At 44.4% G+C, this 27,314-nt stretch overlaps 2 protein-coding genes across 2 annotated transcripts in view; one reads left to right on the plus strand and one right to left on the minus strand.

Moving 5' to 3' along the window:
* ERICH6 (glutamate rich 6) overlaps positions 1 to 23,737 on the plus strand; it is a 37,721-nt gene extending 13,984 nt beyond the window's left edge. Inside the window, exons 11-18 of the mRNA XM_083363481.1 lie at positions 2,632 to 2,730; positions 2,821 to 2,975; positions 5,851 to 5,936; positions 17,503 to 17,651; positions 19,011 to 19,096; positions 20,946 to 21,104; positions 21,868 to 22,099; positions 22,373 to 23,737. Coding sequence (XP_083219607.1) covers positions 2,632 to 2,730; positions 2,821 to 2,975; positions 5,851 to 5,936; positions 17,503 to 17,651; positions 19,011 to 19,096; positions 20,946 to 21,104; positions 21,868 to 22,099; positions 22,373 to 22,633 — 1,227 coding nt within the window. The 3' untranslated portion in view covers positions 22,634 to 23,737. The remainder of the gene's footprint in view (positions 1 to 2,631; positions 2,731 to 2,820; positions 2,976 to 5,850; positions 5,937 to 17,502; positions 17,652 to 19,010; positions 19,097 to 20,945; positions 21,105 to 21,867; positions 22,100 to 22,372) is intronic.
* A 712-nt stretch (positions 23,738 to 24,449) lies between these two features.
* LOC310640947 (glucose-dependent insulinotropic receptor-like) lies at positions 24,450 to 26,572 on the minus strand. Its single transcript, XM_083363539.1, has one exon. The coding sequence runs from the start codon at positions 26,065 to 26,067 to the stop codon at positions 25,129 to 25,131; it is 939 nt and encodes a 312-aa protein (XP_083219665.1). The 5' UTR covers positions 26,068 to 26,572; the 3' UTR covers positions 24,450 to 25,128.
* Positions 26,573 to 27,314: the final 742 nt, after the last annotated feature.

The following is a 27,314-nucleotide window of genomic DNA, read 5'->3' on the forward strand; positions in this document are numbered from 1 at the left end:
AGATCCCAGAGTCAAAGAAAAAGAACTGGAAAACATTATGAAATACTGCGACCTGGCCATCGAAACTGCGCGACTATGGATGAAACGTGTAACAGTGATACCCATTGTCATCGGGGCACTGGGAACTATGTCCCAAAACTTTGCAAAATACATCAAGAAATTGCAGCTTCCTGCAATAACTCCAGCAAAGCTACAAAAAGCTGCACTACTCGGAACATCTTACATTTTAAGGAGGTACCTGGTTGATACCTAGGATGCTGGCAGCAACCCGTGTGAACCATTAGCGCCAGTCAATTTGAATGTTCAGTTGAGGTTCATGTTTAATGAATAAAAGAAAATTATTATTATTATTAATAATAGTAATAGTAGTTGGAAGGGACCTTGGAGGTAATCAAGTCCAACCCTCTGCACAGGCAGGAAACCTTGTCCTATACAATACCTGTGCATTTGGTTTTCTTGCCTAAATGTAGAACCTTACTTTTTTCACCATTGAATTTCATTTTGTTAGATGAGATAGAACAGGGGTGTCAAACTGCCGGCCCATGGGCCGGACGCGTCATCTAGAAGCCGCACCCACCCCATTGCTGGCAATGGCAAAACTGTCCTGATACGTTGCATGACATCATGTGATGTCATGAGTTTGACATGTCTGAGATAGAAGAACTGTTGTTTCGTTCAATATTGGCAAATTCATTTTTAGAATATGGGATTGAAGAGAATTGGAACCCCTTTCACTGCTTTGTTGCTTGTCATACTTTAACAGCTTTTAGTTGTAGTCAAAGTTTGCATTTGTATATCTAGGCTGACATCTTTTTCTTTGTAGCCTCTTATTTCATCAGTAGCTGTAATAATGGTTTTAAGAATTGCTTTCATCATAAAAAGAGTCTGTTCATGATCTTCAGCCATATTTTCTTAAAGTATGTTAAATTAAAATAAAAAAATAAGAGTAATTTTGTCACTGCCTATGGAACATATCTGGGCTTTTCATAGCTGAAAAATGCCAAGGTTAGAGAAGTCTTTATCGTCTGGACAGTAAACCAAGTCTCTGTTAGGCAATAACAGGTTGTAATATCAGGTTTAGCTACAAGGTGTCAACCATACCGTTTAGGATTTTTTCCCCTCTTTTTTATGTAGTCCAAATTTTGTAATCTTTTCCCCGATTTTACTTCTTTTTTGTAGATAAAAACCCAAATCTTCAATAAAAATAAGGAATCTTTTAGTCCTCAAGCTTTAGAAAGGTAAAAGTCCAGTTAAAATCAGGCTATTCTTTTGTTTTAAAACTCCCCTGGATCGTTGCCACTATTAGAGGGTGAGATAAAGTTTCCCTTTCCTTTCTACAGGGGGAAAAATACTTTGGGCAGCTTATACAAGTGGAAAACATAATTAGGATTGAAGAGAGGTTCAGATCTCACCCAGTCTCTTCCGCACTGCTTTGTAGGTGCCTGGTGGTAAATGTGACTTCAGCTGTCTACAGCTAGTGACAAGCCATATTGCTATGGCTGGTCTTTCATCCGCCGGTTTGGAGGGCTGCGCCAGATCAAGCAAAAGAGCTACCACTCTCCTGCGATCCAGAGGGAATCCCCTCCTTGCTGGTCGCCCCTACAGGGCAACTTTCGACCCTTTCCAGGGTCCCCCAGTGATGCAAAATCAGACGTGGAAGGCAAGCTCTCCTTCCAAATGTCCGTAGCGGCCACATCAGCAAATCGGAAGTCCTCCATTTTTAGAATATGGGATTGAGGAGAATTGTAACCCCTTTCACTCCTTTGTTGCTTGTCATCCTTTAGCAGCTTTTAAAGGCCAGTTGTCTCTAAGATCCCTAATGAAATTGCAAAATGATTCATTTACCGTTGGTTGTAATCCCTTTAGAAAGGAGAAGGAAAAGCAAGGCTTCTCCTACCTCTGAAAAAGGTGGGGGTAAGAACAAAAGAGCAGTAATAATGCTTAATGATTGTGGTGCACAGCTGCCTAACACCATCTGTTCCCAAGGAACTTCAGAAATAAGAGATGAAAAAGCATAAAAGGGTTTTTCCACCATCCTTCCCATACAGCAGGATTGCTTTCATATAATTAAAGTGTTGTTTATTACAGGACAGAGCCAGCAGCATCATTCATGTGGCAATTCATATTTTGTAATTTTCTTTTTTTTTACATACTTTGGTTAAACATTCCTGAAAAGCTATTAGGAATAAGCAAAATATCAGGGCAATGTGACATTAGTTGTGGCTAAGTAAAAGCATTTTTAACTCTCAAGTTGAAGTTAAAAGACCAAATTTGCTTCAAAAGCAATTGGATATTTGACCAAAAATCAGCAATTTGAGATTTTCTCTTTTATCCCATAAGCAGCATTTTTATAGGTACAGATCACTCTATCTATACCTACGAATGCTGCTTAGGGGAGACAAGAAAAAATCCTCCTTCCTCCCTACAAATCAGCCAATTTTTCATGTTTGAAATTTGGAAAGACTGTTCTAGTCTGGGAGGGGGTATAAATGTACCCTCTATTGATAACTGAGTGGGCAATGAGGAGAAAAAGGGCCACCCCACAGAAACCCAGGCTATGAACCCTATAATTCTTGTTTAGATAACTATTATAAAATTTTCTGAAATACGCCCCCCCCTTCTTCTCTGCAGGTTCCGAAGGAAACTCCAGAAACCTGTGAATTCTGTGGCAGCCCCCTAAAATACTTCCCTTCATTTGAAAGTCTGGAACACATAGCAGAGTGGGGAGATGTAAGTAATGAGAGCAAATTCTCCACATGGTTTTCCATTGGATCCAAGGTCCACCTGTCCAGCTGGTAAGAACAGGACCTTGCTTTCCAGCTTTTCTGTTGCCAGCAATGCCGGGAGCTTCATGAGTTCATTGTCAGTGAAAAAAGTCGCTATCCAAAGAAAATGGAGATGATTGATATTGCCCCTCATAAGGCCCATGGAAGTCAAGCTGACCGAGAACGGGCAAAAGAAAGGGCTCAACAAAGGTATGCCAAACAGCGGGGGGGGGGGGTATATATTTGAGCTCTTAAGAGTTAGGCGGAACACTAAAATCTGATACCTCAAAGCTACCTGCACCTCTGAAAGCTCTTCAAGTTTCCTACAGAGATCTCTAGAAGTTGTTACCAAATTTAAAGTACAGCATGACAGAAGGAAAATTACTAATTACACAACTGAAGACTAATAACTGTGTTGAATTTTAATTTAAATGAAATCAAAATTTATTTTTGTTCTAGCCTCACCTATTACTTTGGGGAGCACAATCTATAGAGTATGCAGTTTAAAGTTAAGTAGCTATTGTACCTCATGAAATGGACCACTTTAAACCATCACTTATGGTGCAAGTAGCAAGAAAGGAAGTAGGAAATGTATAACTTACATTGGGTTGTATTCTACCATGAGTGAAGGAAGTTCAGGGGAAGAAAATTTCTAACTTCTCTCTCTGAAGTTTAAATGAGCTCCCCAAAAGTTACCGGAAGTGAAGATGACTCTCCAGCTTAATACAACTTATAGGCCTTGGGATCATGCAATATGTCAATTTTAGGATGCACATCTAAGCAACTTTAATCATATCTCCTCCCTCAGAGGGAGGTTGCATAATTCAGTAAAGAAACTTTGGACGGAATCTATGTGAGTAGATGGAAATTAGTCTGTCATTAATGTCTGTCGTTAATGTCATGACCACGGAGACATCCTCGGACAAGCGCTGGCTTTTCAGCTTTGAAACGGAGATGAGCACCAGTCCCTAGAGTGGGAAACGACTAGCACGCATGTGCGGGGGAACCTTTACCTTTACCTTTAATGTCTTTAACTTACCTGAGACTTCCTGTTCTTGAGCTTTTATAGGTATTATTGATGCAGAAGATCTGGTCCAACTAATTAAGGCTTCATCAATCTTAAGCATATAGTGAAACACTAATGATTATAGCTGTAAAGAAAAGGTGTTATGGGAAAAAAATCGAAGTAGAAGAGCTTATTTTTTTAGACACAGTTATGAGAAGCAGCTAGAGCATTTAGAGCTCTTAAAGCATTGTTGGGAAGAAGTCATCAAGTCATTAGCCACTCTTGCATGGGATGCTGCAAAGTGCAGCTTGTTCCTTTATTCCCATAGGGTCTAGTATTAACATGCTGATGAGAGCCAGATTTATATTTTGATCTCAGGCTCAGCAGGAAATGCATTGGAGAGTCCTCTGATCCTGGCTGAGATTTGCAAAACAGACTAAAATTTAATTCTAGCAAGGTAGTGTTACTATTGATGCAGAAGTCCTGTGGTTCCATATATCGCTCCATACAGGATTGCACTTTCCCTGAAAAGTTGGAATGTAGTTTTGGGGTTCTCCTGGACTGGCAGATTCTATGAAACATCGAGTGGAAGTCACATCCAAGAAAATTTTGATCCAGTTTCATCAAGCATGCCAGTTGCATCTGTTCCTGAATTAGGTGGTGCTGGAGACAATAACTTATGCTACTGGATTATCTCAATTATACTACAGAAGTTAATCTGCCCTTGAAGGCCATTCAGAAGCTGCAGTTGGCACAAAACCCAATGCCTTCTGATCAGCACTAACCAACTTAGTAACATAATTTGTATTCAAGAACTGAAGTGGCTCCCACCAAGCATCTGGGCCCAAATCAAGGTGCAGGCTGTAACCCACAAATTTATTTATTTTATTTATTTTTATTACATTTATATCCCGCCCTTCTCCGAAGACTCAGGGCGGCTTACAAGCTTAGCAGTAGCCTTCATTCTATGTATATGCCTGCTTATTAGGGCTTTCACACACACATCCCAAGCGGCATTATTACAAAGTCAGCTTAATTGCCCCCAACAATCTGGGTCCTCATTTTACCTACCTCGGAAGGATGGAAGGCTGAGTCAACCTTGAGCCTGGTGGGATGCGAACCTGAACTAATTGCAGGCAGCTGGTGTTACTTAAGGAGGCATTAGCCCACTGCTCCACCAAGGCTCATATCCTATGGGTTCTGCCTCACCCATAATCCCATAATCCTATGGGTTCTGCCTCACTACCTACATTATAATCTTGCCATGGGTGCATAGCCCTACAGAGTTGGGGGAGTGGGGGCAAGGACCTGAAGTGTGACATTCTCACTGACAACCCACTCACTTTCAACCGTTTGTCTTATGAGGTCAGTCTAGTCCCCATCCATCTTCATTTAGGAAGCAGGTTAAAACCATTTCCTTCCATAAGGCATTTATTTATTTATTTATTTATTTATTTAGTTACATTTATATACCGCCCTATTCCCTGAGGACTCAGGGCGGTTTACAGGGAATTAAAAATCCAACATACAAAAGTTAAGAACCAAATTAAAAAATATTAAATTGACCCTGTACTCAATTAAAAAGAACCCCAATTAAAAATTTCTCCTCAGTCTGGGCCCGAGAGCTCGAAGAGCCAGGTCTTCAGGCCCCGTCGGAATGATCGGAGGTCGGGGGCAGTTCTCAGTTCCACCGGCAGCTGGTTCCAGAGGGCAGGCGCTCCCACCGAGAAGGCCCTATCCCTGGGTGTCACCTGCCGGCAATCTCTTACCGGCGGGACCCTGAGCAGACCCTCCCTGTGGGAGCGCACTGGGCGAAGGGCGTTTGATGCCGGCAGCAGGTGTTCCCTCAGATATCCCGGACCCAGGCCATGTAGGGCTTTATAGGTGATAACCAGGGGAAAGATTTTAACAGAAGATTGCAACAGATATTTTTAAAGCTATTAATTTTTTTACTGTTATGGATGTTTTAATATATGTCAGTTATAAGCCGCCTAGAGTTGTTTGAGTAGGGGACATATAAAGAACTGTAATAAATAGGTTTTTAAAAAAGTTCACACCCAGTGTATTTTAATGTTACAGGCTCAGAGAGAGACAAATAGCAAAACAAATTGCCTTTATGGCAGTAGAAGCAGAAAAGAGTGCATTTCCAGTACATATCCCTGAATGTAAGTTGGATTATTCCACTGTTATTTATGTTTTTGTTACTATGCGCAGAAGGGAGAATGATTCTTATTCCATATTGACTCATAAGGAAAAATCACCCAAAGGCATATCAAAACTTCGGCCCAAAGTTACTGTATATTTCCAAGGCTGACAGTGGACTGGAACCTACATTCCTGTATACCAGGGGTAGGCAACCTTGGCTCTTTTATAACTCATGGACTTCAACTCCCAGAATTCCTGAGCCCAGCCAGTCATAAAAGAGCCAAGGTTGACTACCCCTGCTCTATACTAGTCCACTACCTTTATCACTACAGCATATTGGCTTTCATGAATCTATTGATTTTATTGATCTGATGCCACCCAAATATGGGCAGATCACAACATTTTAAAAAAAATGGAAACAGCAAAATATAAAAAAAAATAACTACCAGAAATGCAAAATAATCACAAAATTATTCCAACCACATAGCAAGCAGAAAACATCAGGACAGAGCCATCCCCCCTACTTCAGGGCCTGGGTTAATACAGGTAATCCTTGACTTACGACCACAATTGAACCCCTAATTACTGTTCCTAAGCAAGACAGTTGCTAAGGGAGTTTTGCCCCATTTTATGACCTTTCCTGTCAGAGTTGTTAAGTGAATCATTGCAGTGAAGTTAGTAAAATGGTTATTAAGTGAATCTGACATACCCATCGACTTTTTTTGTCAGAAGGTCGCAAAAGGTGATCATATCATCCCGGGATACTGCAACTATCATGAAGGGGCCATTTTAGGGCCCCTTTTTTAGGGCCATTTTTGTTTGTGCCGGCGTTTCTGAGACTGTCGCCCTGTTCGCGGGGGCCGGCTGCTGACTCTGGTGCCTTTGGGTTTTTGATCTTTTCGCCGGCGGCGGGACTTTCATCTGGCCCCAAGCCGCCTTGGCCCGCTTTGGCGGTGGTGTCGCCCTCGGGCCGTTTTGGCGGTGGAGAGGGCGACTATTATTATTCACCTTGGCGACGATGGTTGACCTATTCCCTTGCTTCAGGCCGCCTCTTATGGCGACGGCGTCTTCGGACCGCTTGGGTGGCGAAGAGGATGACCGGGAGTTATCTTACCGGAGCAAGGACGACATGGGGCTCCTGCATCGTGTATCATCTTTCGACTGCTCTTGCAGTGACGCCGGTGATTCAGACTATTTTTACTCTGGCCTGCCTATCCTCCTTGCCTTGGACACACTTTTTACCATCTGCCTGCCTATCCTCTCCCCTCTCCCTTTGGACTTTCGACATACCTGGGTATCGGCCACGGTGTGAGAGTGGCTGGACTTTTCCATTTGCAACCTCATAGAGGTGGGAGCTCTATGGGGTTTGCCTACCCAGTGGATATCTGGTTCACCCCCAGGAACGGAGTCTCTACCCGTTGTGAGAGAACGGGCTGCGGCCTGTCCTGGGGGCCACCCAACTGAGTGGCAGTGAAGTTGGGTGGGGATCCAGACTTCTGTCATGTTCAATCCTCCCATGGACAACTAAGGGATGCCTATCCTGGACTGTTTGGACTTTTTTATACTTATGCGGCAATATACGAGCACGCGTTTGTACGCCCTCAGGGGTGCCCCCCTCTCCTGGGTGCGACCTGCCTCCTTAAACGTCGATAACCTTGATGACGGGCCCGAGTTTTGGGTCTCTGAGAGATGGCTGGGCAGGGGCAGGGGCTATCCATGTAAATCTAGAAAGCCTCTGATTATTTTTTTATCCAAATTTTTTATAAGGCTAGGGAGCGGGGTGGGAGATAGCGGTGGTTTGGCTATGGGGGGTGGCCGATCTACCATGGTTCAGACCAGCCTTGGGTCTGATAGCACGGGGGGAGAACGGGGTGGCGTTGTCGCCGGGGCTCATGAGCGGGTCGTGGGATTATCAATTCCCACGACGGGGAATGGCAGCAGGCGGATAGACAGGGGGCCGTATCGCTACCGGGAGGGCCGTCCCCGCTATTTGCAAGCGGTGAGGCGCTCCGACCCTCTGCTTCTTCCCCGAGATCCCGGGAGCGAGGATGTGCAGCCTCCTGAGCTCCGGCTGGTGTACCTGAATGCCAGGTCCGTGGTTAATAAAGCTCCCCTCGTTAGGGATTTAGTTGAGGGTGAGCATGCGGACCTGGCTTGCATCACGGAGACTTGGCTGGGCCCAGAGGGTGGGGTCCCTTTGGTTGACCTCTGCCCACCAGGCTTCCGGGTGCTACACCGGCCACGAGCTCATGGTAGGGGTGGGGGAATGGCAGTTACCATTAGGGAGACCTTATGTCCGCGGGAGACCACCGTTTCTCAGATAGTCGGGTGTGAGTCTCTCTTTATGAGATTTGGTCCTGGGGCGCAGTTGGCCTTGCTGCTGGTGTACATTTCGCCTAGTCACACAGCGGCAGCCCTGCCCGAGCTGCTCGATATCCTCTCGGGCTTGGTGGTTGAGTTTCCCAAACTTATAGTTTTGGGAGACTTCAATCTACCATCCCTGGGAGGTTCATCTGAGCTAGCTCGGGAGTTCATGGCTTCCATGGCGGCCATGGACCTGACGCAAGTAATTTCAGAGCCAACTCATGAGGGAGGCCACACCCTTGACCTGATTTTTTTATCTAGACGGTGGTTGGATGATCTTGGTGGGGGCTCTCCATTTATTATGTCCCTGTCATGGACCGATCATCATCTCCTGCGGCTGGTCTTCCGTTTTGCCACCCCCCGCCGTGGGGGCACGGAGCCAATTAGATGGTACCGCCCCAGACGCTTAATGGATCCTGATAGATTCCAAGCGGCGCTGGGGTCCCCACCTGCCTCCATTGCTCACAGCTCGGCGGATGCCTTAGTGGAAGCCTGGGAAAGGGCAGCCACTGAGGCACTTGACCGGGTTGTACCCTTGCGGCCCCTGACCCGGCGCAGATCCCAGCGAGCTCCATGGTTTTCCGCGGAGCTCCGGGAGATGAAGCGTCGGAAATGGGGCCTAGAGAGCTGCTGGAGGTCTAGCCGATCCGAACCCGACCGGTTGCGGTTAAGAACCTATATTAGGTCTTATCTCGCAGCGATGAGGGTGGCGAGGTGCAATTACTTCTCCACCCTCATCGCGTCCGCAGATAACCGCCCGGCCGCCTTGTTCAGGGTGACTCGCTCACTTCTTAATCAGGAGGTGAGGGAGGATCCCTTGCAGGGTCGTGCTGAGGAATTTAGTCAACATCTGACGGATAAAATCGCTCGGATTCGGACCGGTTTGGACTCCAGCTGGGCAGAGTCTGGCGATCAGGACACGGGCGGTCCTGTCAATGTTATCTGGGAGGAGTTTGATTCTGTGACCCCTGATGAAGTGGACAGGATTATGGGGAAGCTGAGTTCCACCACATGTTTATTGGATCCGTGCCCTTCTTGGCTGGTTTATGCAGCTAGGGAGAGGACACGAGGCTGGCTCCAGGCGGTTATATCTGCTTCTTTGAGTGAGGGTTATTTCCCCACCGTCTTGAAGGAGGCGGTGATGAGACCTCTCCTCAAGAAGCCTGCCTTGGACCCAGCTGTATTGAACAACTTTCTTCCAGTCTCCAACCTTCGCTTTCTTGCGAAGGTTGTTGAGAGTGTGGTGGCGCATCAGCTCCCTCTGGTCCTGGATGAAGCGGATTATCTGGACCCTTACCAATCGGGTTTCAGGCCCGGGCACAGCACGGAGACGGCATTGGTCGCTCTGGTGAATGATCTCTGGAGGGCTCGGGATAGGGGATATTCCTCTGTCCTAGTCCTATTAGACCTCTCGGCGGCTTTCGATACCATCGACCATGGTATCTTGCTGCGGCGTCTCAGGGGATTGGGAGTGGGAGGCACAGTTTTTCAGTGGTTCTCCTCCTATCTCCTGGGACGCTCGCAGTCGGTGTTGGCAGGGGGGCAGAGGTCGACCCCTAGGACTCTCGCTTGTGGAGTTCCTCAGGGATCGGTCCTCTCGCCCCTCCTGTTCAACATCTATATGAAACCGCTGGGTGAGATCATTCGTGGTTTTGGAGTTGGGTATCATCAATATGCCGATGATACCCAACTTTTTATTTCGACCCCAAACCACCCCAGTGATGCCCTCGCTGTGATGTCCCGTTGCCTGGAGGCGGTTCGGGTCTGGATGGGGAGGAACAGACTTCAACTCAACCCTGACAAGACTGAGTGGCTGTACATTCCGGCATCCCGGGACATTCAAAACGTTCCATCTCTTTCTATGGGGGGTGAGCTCTTACCCCCCGTGGATAGGGCTCGCAACCTGGGAGTCCTCCTAGATTCACGGCTCACCCTGGAAGATCATATAGTGGCCGTGACTAGGGTGTTGTGACTCAGGGCCAGCCTGTGGGTCCGACAGCCGGGTCCGATGTATCGGAGGACTCAGATGTGGGGGAGGAGGGAAATGAACCGGCTGATGATGATTTGGAGACTTTGCAGAGTCCTCAGCCAGGAACCTCTTCTCAGCTGTGTGAGCCCGAGAGTGCGGAGGATGATGACCCACAGCTGGCCCTGTTCAAGGACGCCCGACGCAGGAGGCAGACGAGCAGGGACAAACAAAGAAAGGCTATGGGACTCCTCGGGAGGAGGCACAGGGAGACCACGCCCTGAGCTCTCTATAAAAGAAGTGTTTGGGGAGGGGCTGGTTGCTGAAAGCAACTTTTCCGTTTGAGAAGTCAAGCTCTTGTATTCTTGTAACAGTGTAATTAAAACTTGGCAGAAGCCTTTTGGTCTTGGACGCTTTCCAGACTCTTCTTTTGATTAGGGGTGCGAGAAGAGGGCTGGTTCAGAACAGTTTGCTTTCAGCCACCCACCCCTTAATACTACGATGGAGCAGCTTCTTGCCGAGAATGCCCAGCTCAACCAGCAACTCACCTTGCTGGCCACTCAGGTGGCACAACTGCAGGCTCAGGTACATGCTGCCCCCCCACCCAGGAGGAAATGTCAGATAGCTATGCCGGATAAATTTGCTGGTAAACCAGAACTGTTTCCTGCCTTCCTGGGACAATGCCAGCTTTATATCAGCGTGAGAGCAGCTGATTTCCCCACTGACCGAGATAAGGTGGGATTCGTATTGAGCCTTCTGTCGGGAGATGCAGCTCGTTGGGGCACGCCTCTGTTGGCACAGCCTAGCCCTTTGTTGGATAACTTTGGGGGGTTTTGTGACCATATGCGCCTCATGTACGAGGACCCGATTAAGGCGCAGACGGCCACCCGACGCCTGAAAGCTTTGAGGCAGGGTCAGCGCCCTCTACAGGCCTATATCAGCGATTTCCGGCTGCTTAGCCAGGATTCCGCCTGGAATGAGGCTGCGCTCGTGGATGCCTTTCAGGATGGCTTGTCAGAGGAGATGTTGGATGAGCTGGCCCGCGTGGACATTCCCTCAGACCTGAATGGGCTGATCCATCTTTGTCTGCGGATCGATGCCCGGCTGCAGCAGCGTAAGAGTCGCCGTGCCACCCCACAGACCCCTGCCGCCCCTGTTGTGCGTGAGCCCCCAGTCCAGAGGGAGGAGCCAATGGAGCTGGGTGCCGCCAGGTCCCGTCTATCGGTGACGGAAATGGACAGACGACGATCGGAGGGGTTGTGTTTTTACTGTGGGGACCCTGGACATTTGGCTGCTTCTTGCCCGAAGAAGCGTCAGCGGGCGTCAGTGACCAAGCCTGCCCCGAGAAAGTCCCCTGCTTTGCTATCGGGAAACGGCCCGAGCCCGATCTAGACGGTGTGAAAGATCGGGCGACCCACAACGATCACGCCGAGCGACGCCGTTCCGACGGTGCCTGTGAACCTCCACGGCATTTGATTTTGGAGGCACGACTGATCCTCCCTGGCAAGCCAGAGGGGATTCCGGTCCATGCCTTAATTGACTCTGGGGCTACCACTAACTTTATGGATTCGGCCTTTGTGGCCAAATGGGCTGTTCCCCAGTGTCCAGTGGATCCGCCCATGCTTGTGGAGACCATCGATGGTCGAGTGCTCCTGTCCGGGCCTATCACGGCCGCCACGCAACCCGTGTGTATGGCCATCAGTACCCATGTGGAGGCCATTCAGTTCTACGTCACTTCGGATCTGCACTTCCCCGTGGTCTTGGGACTGGCGTGGCTCCGGGCGCATGATCCACAGATCTATTGGTCTCAGAACTTGGTCACCTTCCCAAGTTTGCAGTGCGTGGACCACACCCGCCATATCTGTGCCGGCCAGGTGGAGGGTTCCCCAGGGGTTTCCTTGCCTCCCGAACTGTCCGACTTTGCTGACGTGTTCAGCGAGTCAGAGGCGGACCAATTACCCCCGCACAGGCCCTACGACTGCTCCATTGACCTAGTCCCTGATGCGCCTCTCCCAGTGGGGCGTTTGTACTCCATGTCGGAGCCCGAGTTGGCTGCATTGCGGGACTTCCTGACAAAGAACTTGGCTCGTGGTTTCATCCGGCCCTCGTCCTCGCCAGTGTCTGCGCCCGTGCTCTTCGTCAAAAAGAAGTCGGGCGAGTTACGGCTTTGCTGTGACTACCGGAAACTCAACGCTATCACGGTGCGTAACCGCTACCCGCTGCCCCTCATCCCCGAGCTCTTGGACCGACTCCGGGAGGCTAAGATCTTCACGAAACTGGACCTGCGTGGAGCTTACAACCTCGTCAGGGTTCGGCCGGGTGATGAGTGGAAGACGGCGTTTGGTACTCGCTATGGACATTTCGAGTACACGGTGATGCCGTTTGGCCTGACCAATGCCCCCGCTGTGTTTCAGCATTTTATGAATGACATCTTTCGGGATCTGTTGGACCAGTTTGTTGTGATTTACCTGGACGACATCCTGATTTACTCCCCGTCGCGTGAAGCGCATCATCAGCATCTCCGTCAGGTCCTGCAGCGCCTCCGGAAACATCGGCTGTTTGCCAAGTTGGAGAAGTGCCAGTTCTACCAGGTGACCATTGATTTCTTGGGTAACCGCATTTCTCCTGAGGGCATCGCCATGGAACCGAGTAAAGTTGAGTCGTTGCAGAGTTGGCAACCCCCGCGTCGCGTGAAGGATATTCAGCGACTTCTTGGATTTGCCAACTACTATCGGACATTCATCCCTGGCTTTGCTGCCTTGACAGCCCCCCTCACCCGGCTCCTGCAGAAGAAGACTCGGTTCCAGTGGAACGCCCCCGAACAACAGGCGTTCCAAGCTTTGAAGGACGCCTTCATGAAGGAGCCCATCTTGAAGCATCCTGACCCGCAACGGCCGTTTGTCGTGGAGGCGGACGCCTCCGACATTGCCATTGGGGCCGTGTTACTCCAGGCAGCGACGCCCAACGGTACCCTTTTCCCTTGTGCGTATCACTCACGGAAATTGAATCCCTCGGAGCGCAACTATACCATCTGGGAGAAGGAGCTGCTGGCCATCAAGGCGGCGTTTGAGGCTTGGAGGCATCATCTGGAGGGGGCGCGGCATCAAATCGAGGTCCGGACGGACCACAAGAATCTGGAAAGCCTGCAGACCGCTCGGAATTTGAACCAACGCCAGATCCGGTGGTCCCTCTTCTTTGCGAGGTTTGACTTCCGGGTGCGGTACATACCAAGCGGGCACAACCAGAGAGCGGATGCTCTGTCCAGGAAGCCCGAGTACACCCGAGTGGAAGACAAGCTTCCGCCCAGGACCGTGATCCCCGTCGAGTCTTTTGCTGCGGTGCGGGAGCCGGTGGATATACGGGCTCGGATCCGGGAGGCGCAGCAGCAGGAGGCGTGGGTGGCTCAGCGGAAGGAAGAGGTGGGGCCAGATTCGCCTTGGTCGGTCACGGATGGACTCCTGTATTATCGTGACCGGCTCTATGTTCCAGGAGGGCCACTCAGGGGACTCGTCCTCAGCCAATGTCATGATAACCCGGCTGCGGGGCATTTTGGCCTGTTCAAGACTCTGAACCTGGTCTCCCGTACATTCTGGTGGCCCCGAGTCCGACACGATGTCCAGTCTTATGTCACCTCCTGCGTCCCATGCAGGCAGGCCAAGTCAGCGACAGGGGCCCCGCCTGGTTTACTGCAGCCTTTGCCAACGCCCAAGAGACCCTGGGGGGCTGTGTCCATGGACTTTCTGACGGATCTACCCCCATCCTCCGGCTTCACGACAGTGTTTGTGGTGGTGGACATGTTGACCAAGATGGCGCACTTCATCCCCTGTCGCGGCTTACCGTCAGCTCGCGCCACTAGTCGCATGTTCATCCAACAGGTGTTCCGGCTGCACGGCCTTCCCGATAGAGTCGTCTCCGATAGGGGGGCCCAGTTTACAGCCCGCTTCTGGCAGGAGTTGATGCGGGCGTTGGACATTAAGGTTTGCCTCTCGTCCGCGCATCATCCTCAGACCGACGGGGGTACCGAGAAGGTCATCGGCATTTTGGACCAGTATCTGCGCTGCTACGTTAACCTGCAGCAGGACAATTGGGTGGACTATTTGGCCATAGCCGAGTTTGCCTTTAACAACTCGCAGCACACCTCCACGCAGATGACACCGTTCTTGGCCAATGTGGGTTATCACCCTCGGTTTTTCCCCCTTTCTCCCGTGGACTCACCGGAGCCGGCAGCGAACAAATTCATGGCGGAGTTACAGGCGATCCATCGGTTGGTGCGACGGCAGCTGGAGAAGGCCAAGGCCGACTACAAGAGGCTCGCCGATCGGTCGAGAAGGGATACGCCTCCATTATCGGTGGGGGATCGGGTCTGGCTGTCCACCAGGAACCTACCATCCACTCGGCCGGCGAGGAAGCTGGACCACCGTTACCTTGGACCGTTCCCAGTCGAGGCCGTCATCAACCCGGTCGCCTATCGTTTAACTCTGCCACGTTCCCTGCGCGTGCACCCCGTCTTCCATCGGTCCTTGTTGGTCCCCGAACAACCGGCTTGTCCACTTCGCCAAGCGGAACCTCCCCCATCAGGACCTCGTGATGGCGACAGCACCCCCGAGTACGAGGTCGCCAGCATCAGGGATTCCCGCTGGCTGAAAGGTCGCTTCCAGTACCTGATCGAGTGGAAAGGGTACGGGCCGGAGGACTTCACATGGGAAGACGCGACCGCCGTTCATGCCCCTGCGTTGGTGACTGCGTTTCACGAACAGTTCCCATCCCGACCGCATCCGGATCGGCAGACCCGGGGGAAGGGCCCTGCGGTGCGGGATAGTGTTGTGACTCAGGGCCAGCCTGTGGGTCCGACAGCCGGGTCCGATGTATCGGAGGACTCAGATGTGGGGGAGGAGGGAAACGAACCGGCTGATGATGATTTGGAGACTTTGCAGAGTCCTCAGCCGGGAACCTCTTCTCAGCTGTGTGAGCCCGAGAGTGCGGAGGATGATGACCCACAGCTGGCCCTGTTCAAGGACGCCCGACGCAGGAGGCAGACGAGCAGGGACAAACAAAGAAAGGCTATGGGACTCCTCGGGAGGAGGCACAGGGAGACCACGCCCTGAGCTCTCTATAAAAGAAGTGTTTGGGGAGGGGCTGGTTGCTGAAAGCAACTTTTCCGTTTGAGAAGTCAAGCTCTTGTATTCTTGTAACAGTGTAATTAAAACTTGGCAGAAGCCTTTTGGTCTTGGACGCTTTCCAGACTCTTCTTTTGATTAGGGGTGCGAGAAGAGGGCTGGTTCAGAACATAGGGGGGCTTTCGCCCAGGTTCGCCTGGTGCGCCAGTTGCGGCCCTATCTGAACCGGGATGCCCTGTGTACGGTCACTCATGCGCTCGTGACCTCTCGCCTTGACTACTGTAATGCTCTCTACATGGGGCTTCCCTTGAAGACCACTTGGAGGCTCCAACTGGTACAGAATGCGGCCGCGAGAGTTGTCTTGGGAGTTTCCCGGTACTCCCATGTTACACCTTTGCTCCGCGAGCTTCATTGGTTACCAGTTGTCTTTCGGGTGAGGTTCAAGGTTTTGGTTACAATCTTTAAGTCCTTACATGGCATGGGTCCGGGATACCTCAGGGACCACCTGCTGCCGGCATCAACTCCCCTCCGCCCTGTGCGTTCCCACAGAGAGGGCCTCCTCAGGGTGCCGCCAGTCAAGGAATGCCGACTGGTGGCCCCCAGGGGGAGGGCCTTCTCTGTGGGCGCTCCGGCATTATGGAACCAACTGCCGGTGGAGCTCCGGACGGCATCAGACCTCCGAACTTTCCGTCGTGGCCTGAAGACCCACCTATTTGAAATGGCTGGTCTGGCCTGACGGGGGATTATGGGTTTTAATTTGTCGTTTTAGATTTGTATTACTGTTTTTAACTGGGCATGGGTTTAATCTTTTTTAATTTTTGTATTGTCTTTTTTATATATGCCCTGTGAACCGCCCTGAGTCCCTACCAAGGAGAAGGGCGGTATACAAATTAAATAAAACTTGAAACTTGAAACTTGAATACATGCCAGCTGCCAAGTGTCCCAATTGTGATCATGGAACCGTGGGAATACTGCAAAGGTCATATGAAAAATGGTCATGTCACTTTTTTCAGTGCTGTTGTAACTTCGGTCAATAAGCAAATGGTTGTAAGTCGAGGACTACTTGAGGGCAGGTCTTTAAGACCTTCTAGAACTGATTCAGGAGGGGAGCCATATCGATCTCAGAGTTTCAGCACAACTTTGCTTATAATGCAACTAGAAAATAATTGTATATATAGAGAAAATGAGAACAATTGTTGCCAATTGAGAAAGGAAACATTTCTCTGTAGCATGTTCCCCACCAATTTCCAGCTACAGGATTAACAGTAGACTAGAAGATTGTCTAATAATCAAAGGAATTGGAAGAAACCATTTAGAATCCAATCATCTGCTTTGTATTGAGATACAAATTAAAGTATTTGAGATAGATGGCTGTCAAGTCTCTGCTTTAAATCATCCAGAAGGATGTTCACATTTCTGGGTATTTGGTTTCATTGTTAAATGGAATCATATTCCTACCACAGCTGTCTTTACATCACCAGCTATTCATTTTGATGACGCCATTTCCAGTATGTCTCAATATCGTTTGCTGAGATGAAAACAGAACCAAAGAATTAGGGCTGTTCTGTTATTCCTGGAGTTTTCCTTGAAGCCTCTGGGTTTCTCTTTATGTAAGATGATCCCATTTATATCCCTTTGTTAACATACACAAATAAATGCTTTATTTTAGTGTTGCTTTATCATTGTAAATTTTAATTCTGATTTTGATTACATGTTGCAATATTTTGCTACAATTTTGAAACTGCTTGGGTTTCATTGTAGTAATGGTTTTGAAAGTAAATCTGTACCTTCCTACTGAAGGACAGGGTTTTAATAAATATCCAGTTGATAAAATAGTTTCCTCTAATGATGTGAGTCTCCTACAGTAAAGTTATTAGATCCAATATTTGAATTCTGCTGGCAAAAAATATTGTATAGGCACTTCCACTAGCCAATACTACTTTATTGTTATTTATTGGATGTATATGTTGCCAAATTCATTCAGACTCATGTCAGTTAAACAAAACATTGCCACTATACAAAAAAAATGCCATTTCGCCCCTAACAGTACCTTAGGTACAATCTTACAACAAAGCAAGTTTGCTTGTTCCTTTTCAGTCAATTAATTATTTAATTCTTATTTAATATTTTATTTTGTAGACAATAAACAGCTTAGAACAATTTCCTTCTTCCTGTCTCAAGAGACACCTTCTTCAGCAAGAATTTATCCACCAGTAATTAAAGAAGCAGAGATTCTGGACAATACATACAGCATCTCTTGCTGTGATTTCACTATTGCAGGTGGAAAGGTAAACATCTGATTTTATACACTAGAAGCAATTTTTGAATTTTATATTCAAAATTTTACCTACATAAAAATATGCAACTTTTTTTAGAGCTGAGGGCTAAACTTTCAAAGCATTGTGCCTAATGTACCCATGTCAATTATACGTGGGATTAATATCAATGAATGGCTAAGATTACTTAATATGAATTTTAAAGATGAAGTAAATATAGCATTATTTTCACCATAAAGTCAATAATTTCTTTTTTCTTTTTACATTGAAATATTCTTAATAAATAGGATTTGCCCAGGAATTAAGGAGTGCAAACAGCAATGGTAGCAATGGTGAACCGATTTCATGGACATGAGCTTGTAACTAATCTTTCAATATGGAAAATCAAAACAATCCATTTCAAATGGGAATTGTATTCCAGAATACTTTGCCTAAAGTGTAAGGCAAAAAATAGCTTTATTTGTTAAGAGGGCCCATTCATTTTCTTTCCTCCTAAAGTAAAACGATATACCTCCCAATCTTTGTGGCATCTTTTGGGGCATATAAAAAATCAATGTGCTTGTGAGGCAGACCAACATTGCTAGCGACTACTGACAATAATAGGACAGTTGCAAATTGAATTTTTAGTGTAAGCTGCATCTTCTCTCTTATTTTCTTGGTTTAAGCTTGTCATTTAGCTGCTGGCATACTGAGATTTATCTACTTGTCTACATAATAACATACCTGTATCTGTTCTGTACCAGCCTACTGCCGGCCCTGCAGAAAAGGCAGGGATAACCCCTTTACAAAAAGGCAAGAGGGTGGAACTAAGCCTGCCAAATTTATTGACATAAAACAGAGCAAACAGAGCAAAACAAAAACACAAACCATGAAACAGGAGCTATTCAAACGGTTGCCTTCAGCAAACCAGCCCTCCCACACATTCCCCTTTTAAACAGTTCAAGGCGTGGCTTCTCTCTGCCTCCTTCCGAGGTGCCCCATTGCCTTCCTCTGTTTACTCCTGATTGACTGCCTCCTGCGTCATCTTCATCCATGCTGTCAGGCTCACACAGCTGGGTCTGCGTCGTAACCAGATGGGAGGGGCCTGGCTGAGGGCTCTGCGAAACCTCAGGGCTGTCCTCTGCAACACCCCCCTCCTCCTCCTCTAAATCGTCCGACCCAACTGCCGAACCCACAGGCTGCCCCTGAATCACAACAGTATCTATTGCAAAGGATGTAGTGCGCCATGGCCCTTTAATAAAAATAAGCTAGATTTCTAGTTAACCACCTTTTGTTTACTAGCCTTATTGTTCTCTTTCAGTATCTTATCTTGCTTTTTTGAGTTCCATGGGGAAACTGTAATCTGCATGTTGTTCTTTTTTTCATCAATAGTTAGTGAAAAACCAATTCATACAACAGTACTACAAAAATGGTGTGAAGTTCCTTACCATGTTTCCGGACGGCACTGCACAAATATTGTATCCTTTTGTGACATACTCCTTTTCTGACATACTGTGTTCAATAGAACTGGATCAGAGCCAGAGGGCTGCAGCATAATAATCTACAGCAAGGTTACCAAAAGGTCTTCAGGATGACAAACACAACTAGTGTTCTGTCCCTGCTATGCTTGGTAGTGATCTTATTTTACTTTATAGCTGTCTTAATATACAACAATCACCAGTTAAGAATAGAACATCTAAAATGCATTGACCTACAACAATTAAACCTTTAATGCAGTGCTTCTCCTTCCTGGCATCTTTACGAGATGTGAACCAACTCCCAGGTTTCTAAGAGATGGAAGTCCTCACAACTTAAAGTTGCTAAGATAGAAAATGTTATAGCACCGTGAGCACAGGAGTCATAGGATTTCTTCTTCAGGGTTGGAGACAAGACTAGGCAAGACTACAACTTCACAATAATCCAGTACCAAAGTCTGCCTACTGATCCCTGCCATCCTATTTCTGATGTCATAAAGTCAGACTAGTGTGTTGGGAGCTGGCTATTTTTAGCAAAATAGAAGCAACCCTTCCACATTCAAATTCTTTTTTTCACAATCAGGTGGTATTTGGAATCTTGGCAATTATAGAGATACTCCCACCACACACATACACACACATAATCACAAACTTTTCTGCTGCTGAAAAATGGAAAAGGCATTTTAAAATCATCTTAAGACTTAAGATTTACACTGTCTTACTAGAGCCTAATTCATGATTTAGGTAATAGAATGCATAAAGTAGCCTTTTTCAACATTGGAGCCATTCAGATTTGTTGACTCTATCACACAGAATTCCCCACCTAATATGGTTGAAAGTCTGGTAGTGGATCTTCATGCATCCAAATGGGGAGAGGACAAGTTGGGAAAGGCGGGTAGTTCAGGTCTCTTGCAATATTACAGGACTTCAGGATAAGTAGTCTTTGACTTACAACTGCCAATTGGGACTAGATTTCTGGCCGTAAATAATTTCTGTTATAAGACGAGGCACCCATATGACTGCATCTACTTTTACTATATTGTAATTGTCAAGCAAATCACCGCAATCATTAAGCAAATGTGGTATTGTTAGGTGAACACTTCAGTCATAAGTGCAAACCCATTGTTTCAAATGGACTTTTTTTTTGCTAGAAACCAGCAAAAAACATCACAAATTGCAGTCATCTGACTGTGGGAGGCTACAATTGAGCAGGTGAGCAACTTGCCAAGCACTCAAAATGCAGTCACATAATCGAGAGAAGGAATGCCACATTTTACTAAGTACAGAATTGCTTTACAAGCTATGAAACACCCATTCTGGGCCTGCCATAATTTTAAATGGTTAAGCGAATGGTCATAAATCAAGGACTACCTTTATCTTGAATTTTTAAGTGATTTGCAAGACCAAGATGAGTCCCTCGAATCAAACTGGGAAACTTAATCTGTAATCAAAATCTTGGCAAACTTGGGCTTCTAGAAATCCAAAAGTATTGTTTTGTAAGTTACACCCTGGTGAAGTAGTCATTTTCCTTGTATAAATATCATCCATATTCCTGTACCACTGCAAAATTAGGGAGTTTTTGATATTGGTACAAAACTATAATACTAGTTCTACTTCTAAAGTAATTAAATCTATTCTTTTTAAGATTACTTGTTGTTTGTCTAGATGGAACATTCATGCTACATCAGCAAAATAGAACCAAGGAATGAATTTAAGAACATATGGAAAAAGAGGATGCTAACCAAGATTATCCTCCCTCCCCCCAATCAGAAATCCACTATACCATTCATACGTATGAGCTAGCATGGCTAAGCAAGTAAAGTAGGGGAAAAGACCTTAGCTACATGTACAGCTATCCATCTGGAAATCTGGCAATTATTGTTGTACAGAAGGATGAAAATGCAGGATACATTTGTATAGTCCAAGAAGATAAGCGTGAGAAGCCAGAAATCCAAGCAGTATTTGACTCTTGTGGGAAAGGAACTTGTTATCATCCAAACCAAATTGTATGGTGAGCTAATTATAGAGAAATATTCATTTTTTGCTGTGGATTTTGTATTTCATATTTTAAGTATTTAAATATTCCATATTTAGTGGGTAGGATTTCCATTACTTCAACATCTGCAGTATTACTAGAAAGACCCTTTTGTGACTGGAACCATGCTCAAGTTGTAGAAAATGCAACTCCAAGTAATAGTAAATTCATCATGCTGTAATTTTCTGTTCACTAGCTTTTTCCTTGAAATTGCAAAAACTAAATTTGCAAGTCATTTCTGAAGTGTGATTGCTAACATCATATTGCTTTACTGCTGTTGAGAAGGCATGTTAATTCAGTCTTCTCTTGCCAATGCTTTAACCGTAGTTTGCAAAGATTACTTAAGCATGATTTGAGTTACCTACAATTGTTTTTGTGAATGGTCACATTCTAGTTTGCATTTTATTGTCCACTAACCTCAGCTTATAATTTACTTTTCTCTAATGTAATTTGTATGTTTATTCAGGCTACTTCATATATATCAACTGAACATTTTGTAAGAAGCTTATGTTGTAACAAATAAAAATATCACTATTTCATTATAATGGGGTAACTTGATTCCCATTCTGGAAACAATTACATATTACAAGCCCTTTTTATGTATTTGCTTGAAATGATAAGGGAAATCAATCAATCAGGTGGATCATAACTGAGCTAAACCTGTCTTCATAATTTTCATATAGGATATGTTAAGATTTGTGGTTCAAATATACAAATAATGTATTTTTCTCCCTTGTAGGATAAATATTACTATTCGAGGAGGACATTACTCAGATCAAGCTGGCAACAAAGTGAAAACATGGATTTGGCCCAACAATCTACAGAAGCACAATCCCCGTGTATCATTTAAACCCATCTTTCTATCTTTGAACCTTAATGTTGGTGTCAGAATACTAGGGCAAGATAAAATTGCCATTTCTTTTCTTGCAATGGGAAAACAAGCAAAAATTAATGTAGGAACCAAAGTGAAGGTACATGTCAGAGGAATTGAATGTTTACTTATCCTTACAAGTTACAATTAAGCAAAACATGGAATGTTTTGGACGAACAGAAAACATTTAGGGAAATACAAAAACCTAAGTTTTACTCAAAATTGATCAAGTTAGTGTTCTCCAACATAATTAATCTGTTTAGCCATTTTACATAATTTAAATTAATTGCAACATTGCTTTCATTCCTATGCAACTCACTGAATTTCTGCTAGTCAGAGGTATGCACTGACGCTGATTTTTTTTTTCTTAAAGCCACTTGCTGAACACCTTCCATGGCCAAAGTACGTAGCTGAAGATGACCTTCTGCTCTTCGCCAATAGACTAAAGATTCTTCGCATCTTTGCTAAACTGAATGGATATTTAGACTTTCCTGCTAGTGACTGGTGGACTAAACTGGAGATCCCTTCATTTCTTTTGAAACAGACTTCAAAGTTAATATATCTTTGTAAAGAATGTGAAATAGGCTGTGCTCTAGATAAGTTAATAATGGCAAAACTAAATTCACCAGTTTGATCAACAGCTGATTGTTGATGTTGCCTGAACAGTGTGTTAAATATCACTTGTTTAAAATATTTAATATTTATTAATCTGTTGAATTCTCTAAGCAAATTTATATGTATTTAATATTTATGTATTCTTAAAATATATATGGGTATCTTCATGAATGTTCTTTGTAACAGAAAATATAAATTTGAAGCCAACTTCAGTAAGAAAGTTGAATTATATGTCATAGGATGCAATAACTATTCATAAAACTTTAGATCCATTTTGCTATGGTTAAAAAAATTGTGTTTTAAGGCCATACTCTTAGACTAACCCACAAAATTCCTCTGTAGTTTTGATTTCTCCACACGTCTTTAAGCAAAATAGTAAATAAAACACAATGGGCAGGCTGAGGAAGAGGATTCCTAAACCACTGGCTTGCATTTAGTTATAATCTGGATGGAATTAGACCCTACCAGCCACTGTCATGTTTTCAGATTACAAGTAAGATTATGGTAAAAGCTTCTGGAAAACAGATTTGTTGTTCTCACTGTCTGAAATCAAACCATCCAGTCATTACTCAGACTCATATCCATCTTTAGGGAGAATACCTAATGCACCTTTATTAAGTGTAAAAACAATAAAGGAGAAAAGTTTATTTTATAACTATGCTGTCTTGTTGATAAATAACCCTAGTCTTGATATATTAACAAAGCTTTATCTACTACTTGGAGGAAACTCTTTTCTAGGATGTATGTTCCGGGGTCAAAAAATAAAACTTTCCATATACAATGCTGCTGCTGCTATTATCCAAACTGCAAAAAGTAATAGGAACAGTTATTATCGTAAAAAGGAAAAACTATTAGTACAGCAGTTAGATCATCCCAGAATCTCAAAATAATGAGTAACTGGTTCAGGTGCAATAAAATTCTTCATGATCACTGGACCCCCATTTCATGACTTGCAATGGTTCTATTAGCATAGGTAAATTCCATTTATGTATATATGTAATGATGAATCCTCAACTTTATAGATGATTTTATAGAAGCGCTTTCTATTGCTATTACCATCATCCAATTAAGGCAGTGTTACAAACCAATTTTAGACAAAAAACACTATGTGTATTCTTTATCTTCTGCTGTCTCCTTTTCCTTTTGTGAGCTAATGAACTATTGGAAACAAATGTGTATAATAAATTATGCCCTCAGAGCAGTAGACAGATATTAAAACAATGTAATTGAGTAATATGGTAAAACTGCAGCAAAAGTTGCAGGACATACTGTATAATTAAAAAGTGGAGCTGGGATAGCTGTTACTTATTTTCCATTTCTTTTCACCAAAATAACTGTACCAAGTAATCTATGTTAAAAAGGCACCATAAAAGCACAATTATGCATCAAAATAAGTACTTTATATTCCTATGGATACTTCCCTAGATGTAAGCTTCATTTAAATCAATGTGATTTGTTTTTGAGTGGGATGGACTGGTATGAGAAGTTCAATATTTATCTAAATGTAATTTGCAGAGGCTTTGTTTCTTTTTCATTTTTCATCCTAGTTTATCATCTATATTTACTTAAAAACTGCCCAAAATCAATCCTAGGGAAGCTAACTATAAACAGGAAACCATATGAATAAAAACATAAAATTGCAAAGGACACAACCATGAAAAAGCCCACCCCAAAATGTGTCTTATCAAGTAATAAACTTGTCCTAAATGCTTTCTGAAATAGCAGTAGAGCTAAATAAGCAGAATCAGACGAAGTGCAAATGGACCTCATATGGAAGAGAATTCTCAATCACAGAAATAAATGGCTACATAAATTTAACATAATTAATGCTACATTACAGACAACATATTTTCTAAATAAGTACTTCAGAAAAGTTCTCACAGAAGGCTTCATTTTAATATTCCACTATTTTCAAGAGTAGTTAAGACTGAAAAGCGCTTTTTTTTGCTCATGGACTAGTTCACAAATACAAAGTTTAAGTGAAATCCAGGGATATCCAAATAATTTGAAATTAGTCTTCTGTTGGAACTCTTTTGAAATTAAACAGGCATATACTGAAAGGATCAGAAAATGACCAGCTCTTAACTCATTTTAAAGAAAGGGATTTAAATACATGCCTGCTTCAGGTGTTTCAGAAGATTTAATTAAACAATATAGATTTCAATCCTTTAAACCATATTCAAAATTACACTGGGAGCAATTATGCTATTATGACTATTACCAGTGGTTTCTGAAAGACCCACATGAAGACAAATAGGAGATTCCCACCGTATTCTGAGTTTTAAAATACTTCAAGTAAACTGTATCAATATTTACTTATTAATTTAACCCATCTTTGATTATCTTCAAATAATCAAATTATGGCTGAGAGAGGAACCTCTCAATCAGAATTGTGCTTATTTAGTTTTCTCTGTCCTGTACTGGAGATTGAACATACTGTTCTATAATCTGAAAAACTATTGAAGGGAGAAGAGGCAGAAATTAGATCAGATTAATTCCATTTTATAAATCATTTCAGATTCCAAAGTTGGAATTGGCCATTTCTAAAGCAATAGACTTACATGGCTTTATTTGTCCTTTTCCCTTACATTTCATCAGCCTGGCAAATTCAGTCCTTATATCCTTGATGTACAATGAATACACAAATGGGTTTATCAGTGAATTGGTTTCTCCTAGGAGGAATAAAAACTCCCTCAACAGTGGGCTCAGATTGCAGGATTTACAGGTAGCTTTCACAATGGCAGTCCCATAATAAGGGCCCCAAAATACAATGAAGCAAACAATCACAATAAGGATAGTCCTTAGAGCTTTGAAGTAACAGAGATGATCAGAGATGTCTGCATGCAAGCAAGAGCGCTGGATCTGCTTATGCTGTAGATAGGCAATCCTTCCTAGTGAGATATGCAAACACACCAAGATCAACAAAGCAGGGACGAAAATGCCAAAACAAATTATATAGAGGTAATCACTTTTGGCAGCAGACAGTAGTCCACAGTTACCTTTCAATTTGTTCTGCCGCAATCCTGAAGAAATAAGTGGCATGTGTCCTACCAAGAAGGAAAGAACCCAGAGGACTACAAGAGAAAGGATTACACGTTTCTTGCTCACAAGGGAGGGATAATGAAGGGGCAGTTTCACTGCCAAATATTTGTCCAGAGAAACCAGGAGTAAGGTGAGAATAGAGCCAATACAAGGAGTAATACTCATGCAGATCCTTATAAGACAAAAAACCAAATTTGTATCAAACGGTGCATCTGTTGCATCATCCAAAGCGTCTCCAATGCACATCACACCCACAAGTAGATCAGCAGCTGCCAAGTTGAGGATGAAGACATAGTTTCGGCTTGATCTCTTCTTCTTCAACCGACAGACAACAATGATTACCAGTAGATTAGCAGATGGGATAACTACACTTAAGATGACATGTAGCACTGCATAAATAACAGTTGACATCTTGTTCACTGTAAACTGGTAGATAGGTTTAGAGATGCATTACATATGCAAATCTTTAGGAGTAAATATGCTTTCCAATCATCAAATTGTTTAGTCACAGCAAGAAGTGAAAACTTGGTAGTACCCTCTTTCTCTCTGGTCAGACGGTTTTCTTCAAATTGAAGGCTATTCTGTCCCAACATCTTTGTTGTCAGTTTGTTTCTCTTGTTAAATTCATGATACTCTTCCACTGGTAGGAAGACAGCTGAAGACACATGGAGGATCGAAGTTCTGCCAGGTAAAAGCTTCAGACAAAATCAACATTGGCTGAAATGGAAGGAATGCAAAATAGTCCAGGAGCAGATTTGCTCTATTTATGAAATTCTCTGATGCAGAAAGGAAGGCGTTTAACAAACAAAAAGAAACACTGCAATCTGTTACCATTACACTTCCAAAGGTGTGTGATTGTTTGTCTTCTCCATGCATTAAAATGAAGCGACCAATAGAAGGTCTCCATGGTATCCTTAAGTTATTGGATCCTGGCAAGAAAACTTGGTTATTTCAGAGTTCCAAGAAAAGATTTTTTTTCCCAGTTAAAGGGAATGGATATTAGTTAAAATTGTAAAGTAAATTAGAAAACTATTGCTGGAGTGCAAGCTTTGTAGCTCAGCTAGGTTCAAGGGGATTGTTAAATTAATGATTGGGAAGATAACATTTTCTAACATTTTACAAGTAGTCCTCAATTGGGACTAGTATTTCTGTTGTAAGTTGTTGCATCATAAGTTGAGTTGGACCTGCTTGATTATTTTTACAGTGGCTACTAAGCAAATCACCATGGCTGTTAAGGTAATCACATGGTCATTCAACAAATCACATTGTCATTAAGTGAATTCAGCTTACTCAGTAGACATTTTTGCCAAGTTTTTTAAATCGTTGTTATTGCAGGATGCTGTAACCAACTGTAAACACAAACCAGTTGCCAACCATCCCAACTGCAATCACATCACCACAGGGGTGGCATGCGATGTGATGATTGTAACTGCAAGTGCATCCTTTGGCATGTCCATGTGACACCCCTGATTTTCAAGTTGCACTGGTTGCCAGTATGCTTCCCGATGTAATTCAACTGCTGATTATGATCTATATCTCTCTGCCTGACATAAAGCTATTTGAGAGGCTAAAGCTATGAACTATTTTTTCAAGTGATATATCTTGAAAGAGTTAGAAAGTACTTCATCCAATGTAAATGTTTTTAGCTAGATCAGGGT

Source organism: Vipera ursinii (genome assembly GCF_947247035.1).
Source record: "Vipera ursinii genome assembly, chromosome: 5".
In the NCBI taxonomy this organism is placed as follows: domain Eukaryota; kingdom Metazoa; phylum Chordata; class Lepidosauria; order Squamata; family Viperidae; genus Vipera; species Vipera ursinii.